Here is a 5,583-nt window from a genome sequence, read left to right as displayed (position 1 = left end):
CCGGGGGAAGGGGGGGGATGGGAGGGGGTGACCCCAGAGGGAGGAGAGCGCCAGGCTGGTTTGATGAGTTGGAGGGTCGAAACTGCAGAAAAACAAATGATGGGGAAGGTAGGGAAGGGAGGAGTGTAGAAGAGAAGGGAAAAAGGAAGGAAGGAAGGAAAGAAAGGAAAGAAGGAGATAGAAAAAGAAAGAAAAAGAAGGGAAAGAAAGAAAGGAAGGAAAGAAGGAAGGGAAAGAAAGAGAAAGAAAGCGAAGAGAGAGAAAAGAAAAGGAAGGGGAAGGAAAGAGAAAGGAAGAAAAAAGAGAGGAAAGAGAAGGAAGGAAGGAAAGAAGGAAGGGAGGGAGGAAAAGAAAGGAAAGGAAAGAAATGAGGAAAGAAAAAGAAAGAGAGAAAGAAAGAAAAAAGGGAAAGAAAAAGAAAAACAAAAGGAAGGAATGGGAAGAAAGGGAAAGGAAGAAAGAAAGAAAGAAAGAAAGAGAAAAAGAAAGAAAGGAAAGAAGGAAGGGAAAGAAAAAGAAAGAAAGCGAAGAGAGAAAAAAGAAAAGGAAACAGAAAGAAGGAAGGAAAGAAGCAAGGGAGGGAGGAAAAGAAAGGAAAGAAAGGAAAGGAAAGAAATGAAAGAAAAAGAAAGAGAAAGAAAGAAAGAAAGAAAGGAAAGAAAAAGAAAAGGAAGGCATGAAAAGAAAGGAAAAGAAAGAAAGGAAGAGAAAGAAAGAAAAAAAGAAAGAAAGAAAGAAAGAAAGAAAAAGGGAAGGAAGGAAGGAAGAAAAAGAAAGAAAGGAAGAAAGAAAGGAAGGAAGGAAAGAAGGAGAAAAAAAAGAAGGGAAAAGAAGGGAAAGAAAGAAAGAAGAAAGAAAGGAAGATAGAAAGAAAGGAAAGAAGGAAGGGAAAGAAAAAGAAAGAAAGCGAAGAGAGAAAAAAGAAAAGGAAGGAGAAAGGAAACAGAAAGAAGGAAGGAAAGAAGCAAGGGAAGGAGGAAAAGAAAGGAAAGAAAGGAAAGGAAAGAAATGAAAGAAAAAGAAAGAGAAAGAAAGAAAGAAAGAAAGAAAGAAAGAAAGAAAGGAAAGAAAAAGAAAAGGAAGGCATGGAAAGAAAGGAAAAGAAAGGAAGAAAGGAAGAAAGAAAGAAAAAGGGAAGGAAGGAAGGAAGAAAAAGAAAGAAGAAAGAAAAGAAAGGAAGGAAGGAAGAAAGAAAGAAAGAAAAAGGGAAGGAAGGAAGGAAGAAAAAGAAAGAAGAAAGAAAAGAAAGGAAGGAAGGAAGGAGAAAGAAAAAGAAAGAAAAAGAAGGGAAAGAAAGAAAGAAAGAAAGAAAGAAAGAAAGAAAGAAAGAAAGAAAGAAAGAAAGAAAGAAAGAAAGAAAGAAAAGGAGGGAGCGGACTTCCGTCTCTATTAAAATAAACATAGTAACATCAAACCTCAATCTTTTTTTTTTTACTTTTGACATACTAGTTATAAACCAGCCGTACAAGTATAAACTGGCTTTTAACAAGAGACTGGACCGCCCTCCGTCAGAAACGGTGTAGTAGGTTCTCCTGCTTCGGCGGCAGGAGGGGGGCTGGACTAGATGACCTCCGAGGTCTCTTCCGGCTCTATTCTATTCCCAACCCTGACTTGAGTCGGGGAGGAGCCGAGGGGCTGCTCCTCTCTCTCCGCTCCAGCCACAAAGGGAACTACGACCCCCCAACGGGGTCTCCAACTAACACCCCCCCGTTGCCCGCTAACAATGACTGGGGTCTCCCCCCTCTGCCCCCCCAGGGAGCCCAGATCCTGCTCGGCGCTGTCTGCATCGGCCTCGGCGTGCCGCTGAGCTTCGTTGACCTACCCTACTACTACAAGCAGTCAATCTATAACGGAGTCCCTTTCTGGATGGGTGGCCTGGTGAGTACTGGGGGGGGGGATGGAGGAATGGGGGAGGGTCCCCCCCTTGGTCTCAGCTGGAAACCCCCTCCCCCTCGAGAAGCGGCAGGGGAGGATTCTGGGACGGGACAAAGATGGCAGGGCCCGGTCCGTTTGAGAGGGATGGACTGCTGCCGACGTCCCCGGGAGTCAGTCCAGGGCACAAAAGTGGGCAGGGGAGGTTCTGGGCTTGCTGGGTGGAGCGTTTGCTGTGTCGCGCGGGACACAAACGGGGCGGCGCTTCGCATCTGCGTGACGCTCGCTAGCCCCCCCAAGTTTTTGCCCTGTGCGGTGCCCCGTTTTCACACGGCACCCTGTTTTCGCCCAGCGTAGCGCCCCGTCTTCATCTTGGGGGTGAGTGCACACACACGTGCGCGCAGCAGCTGGCCCATCCTGTGGCCTGGACAGCCCGGGAGTGGGCCACGGCCCCCGGGTTGGGGACCCCTGACCTAGGCAACCGAGAGCCAAGGCCGCTAATGCCGGGGCTGAAAGGAGAAGTGGACTGTTGCCATCACAAAAAGCAATATTGCTATTGGACAATGGGAAGACCCGATGGGGTGGGGGCGATTTTCAGTAAAATATGATGTCCCAGGAGTCTCTTTTTCTGGACATGCCAACTGGACTGTTGACAGGCGGATGGGCGGGAGGCCCAGACAGACACTCCTCACCGATTTGCTTCCCTCCCTCTGCAGTTCATCCTCTCCGGCACCTTCTCGGTGGTGGGCGCACGACGCGGTGGATACTGGGTAAGTGGGGAGGGTCCCGGTCCCCGGCCTGTCGCAAGGACCCCGGTGCCCATTCTCAGCCGTGCCCTGCCTCGCCTCCTAGGTCCACCTGGCCACCTTCCTCAACCTGGGCAGCGTCGTGGCCGGCTCGGTGGCCTTCTCGTTGGGCTTGACGGAGTTCGTACCCTTCACCTACGAACCCTACTGGGTTGTGGAGCTCTGCAAGCACAGAGTGGAGGACCGGGGTTACCGCTCGTGGGAACCGACCACCAGACCTCCGTACGACAACGAGTGGGACCAAGAGCGGGTCAGGCAGTGCCAGAAGGCTCTCTTGGGGCTCGTGGTGAGTGTTGGTTCGCCAGAGAGGGAGGCGGGCAGCAGCGCCTCTTAGAAGACAGCAATCCCAGGACGGGACCTTCGAAGTACGGGCCTCCCTTGGTCTGTCTGTCTGTCCTGAATGTCAAACTGAAGGGCAAGGAGGGCTCACCTGTCCTCCGGCGGATTCGGGAAGATGTGTTCAGCCCCTGGGAGAAAGTACCCTCTGGTCCTCGCAGACGGGCGTTCCCCCTCTCCGACGCCCTCCTCCTGCCTCCCCACCGAGTCCCGGCCGGTGTGGACAAAGCACGGGAGCCAGTGCCAGTGAGCTTTGGTGGACCAGTCGACTGCTGGGCCCGCCTGCCCCCCTCTCCTGCTGAGTCGAGCCCCCCTCTTTCCCCAGCGCATGTGGAGCAGCACCCTGATCCTCCTGCTGATCGTGCACATCGCCGCTCTGGCCACCGCCCTCTTCTGCTTGGGATACGGCCTGCGCCGCCTGAGTTGCTCCTGCTGGGTACGTGGAGGGAAGGGCGCAGAGTTCGTGGTCCCAGTGGGCACGGCCGGGTCGGGCACTCTGGAGGGCAGCCACACACGCCCCCCGGGAGTCCCTGGCTGTTGTCGCTCTGGGTACTCCAGAAGGAGTCGCACTTAAATCGCTCAGCTTCCGAAGAAGAGATCTCGGGAAGATCTCCCCCGGGGCCACATTCCCTCTGGAGCCGAGCTCTCCGACGGTTCCGGCTTGGCGGACCGGCGGGTGGGAGAAGGGATGGTTCCACACCAACGGCCGGCAAGCGCGCGCGGGCAGCAGGGCCTCCGTTTGCACGCTCAGTGGAGCGTGCTCATGTCCTCGCCTGCTGCTCGCGCCCGTGTGCTCATCGGCTGTTTCCGCGGCCCGGTTGCAAACTAGTGGGTCGCGGCCCTAGGTTGGGGACCCCTGCTCTGGAGTGAATGGCGGGGGGTGTGTGTCTTGCTGGCCACTGGCCAATCCTGGGGAAGCCGCTGCAATCCTTTTTGTCTCGCAGGGAGGCTGGCGGGACTACGTGGCCCTGGAGGACCCAGACGTCTCTTCTGCGCCCGAGGATCCGGGCAAAGAGCAGAGCCCTGCCTGAGGGGCACGGAGGGAAGCCCCCCAAGCCCAACGCCGGCCTTTGGCGCTTCCCCGGGACCAAAGAGCAGCTGAAGGACTTCCCAGCCGCGACTCCCGAACTCCGCTACTCCAAAGTTACCCACCGCTTCTCACGCAAGCATTCTCCTCCTGCACGCAGTGAATAAAAAAAGAAGCTTTTTCTGGATTTTGAGCTCCTGTCTGTTTGGCCGCTCGGCCCAACGTCGGGCAGCCGTGGGGCACCCGTGGGGCGCGCGCAGCAGTGTGTGTCCCCCGCTGATTAGCCGTTAGCATTTAGCAAACTCTAATTGAGCCTTTAGCAAAACTACATTTAGGCAAGGAAAACCGACTGGGCAGGTGGACTAGTATAGGGGGTACCTTACTCAATAATAGCAACTGTGAGAGGGATCTGGGAGTCCTACTGGACAATCATCTAAACAGGAGCCAGCCGTGTGCTGCAGCTGCCAAAAAGGCCAACGACACAGTGTGCTAGGCTGCATTAACAGAGGGATAGAATCAGGATCCCGTGAAGGGTTACTACCACTTTACAAGGCCTTGGTAAGGCCACGCTTGGAATACTCCATCCAGTTTTGGTTACGATGTAAAAAAGACGGGTGTCACCTGTCCCACTTAGTCTAATTAGCATTTAGCATCCATCCATTCATCTATCTATGTCCGTCCGTCCATCCATCCTATCTATCCATCCAATCTATGTCCGTCCGTCCATCCATCCTATCTATCCATCCAATCTATGTCTGTCCGTCCGTCCATGCATCCATGCATCCATCCATCCAATCTATCCATCCAATCTATCTATCCAATCTATGTCTTTCCGTCCGTCCATCCGTCCAATCTATCTATCATCTACCTATGTCTGTCCGTCCGTCCATCCGTCCGTCCCTCCCTCCCTCCCTCCCTCTATCATCTATCTGTCCGTCCATCCATCCATCCATCCATCTGTGTCTGTCCGTCCATCCATCCGTCCATCCATCCGTCCATCCATCCATCCATCCATCCATGTATCTATGTCTGTCCGTCCATCCATCCATCCATCTATGTCCGTCCATCCATCCATCCATCCATCCATGTATCTATGTCCGTCCATCCGTCCATCCATGTATCTATGTCCGTCCATCCATCCATTCATCCATGTATCTGTCTGTCCATCCATGTATCTATGTCTGTCCATCCATCCATGTCCGTCCATCCATCCATGTATCTATGTCCGTCCATCCATCCATCCATCCATCCATCCATCCATGTCTGTCCATCCATCCATCCATGTATCTATGTCCGTCCATCCATCCATCCATCCATCCATCCATCCATCCATCCATCCATGTCCGTCCATCCATCCATCCATGTATCTATGTCTGTCCATCCATCCATGTATCTGTCTGTCCATCCATCCATCCATGTATCTATGTCTGTCCATCCATCCATCCATCCATGTATCTGTCCGTCCGTCCATCCATCCGTCTGTCCATCCATCCATCCATGTATCTATGTCTGTCCATCCATCCATCCGTCCGTCCGTCCGTC

The 5,583-nt window shown here is 53.0% G+C and overlaps 1 protein-coding gene across 1 annotated transcript; it reads left to right on the top strand.

The window, feature by feature from the left end:
* Window positions 1-99: 99 nt before the first annotated feature.
* Window positions 100-4,215, top strand: LOC107298116 (transmembrane protein 176A-like). Its single transcript, XM_015827477.1, has 6 exons — window positions 100-108; window positions 1,756-1,878; window positions 2,589-2,642; window positions 2,725-2,964; window positions 3,340-3,450; window positions 3,959-4,215. The coding sequence occupies exons 1-6, from the start codon at window positions 100-102 to the stop codon at window positions 4,043-4,045; spliced, it is 624 nt and encodes a 207-aa protein (XP_015682963.1). The 3' UTR covers window positions 4,046-4,215.
* Window positions 4,216-5,583: the final 1,368 nt, after the last annotated feature.

This window comes from Protobothrops mucrosquamatus, unplaced genomic scaffold (assembly GCF_001527695.2).
Source record: "Protobothrops mucrosquamatus isolate PMUCROS unplaced genomic scaffold, P.Mucros_1.0 scaffold3727, whole genome shotgun sequence".
Lineage (NCBI taxonomy): Eukaryota > Metazoa > Chordata > Lepidosauria > Squamata > Viperidae > Protobothrops > Protobothrops mucrosquamatus.
Note: the sequence above shows the minus strand (reverse complement) of the source record. Positions and strands in the feature narration are given on the sequence as shown.

Coding starts and splice junctions, on each gene's coding strand:
- LOC107298116 (XM_015827477.1), top strand. Junction 2,643..2,724: donor CACGACGCGGTGGATACTGG/GTAAGTGGGGAG, acceptor CTCGCCTCCTAG/GTCCACCTGGCCACCTTCCT. Junction 2,965..3,339: donor AGGCTCTCTTGGGGCTCGTG/GTGAGTGTTGGT, acceptor CTCTTTCCCCAG/CGCATGTGGAGCAGCACCCT.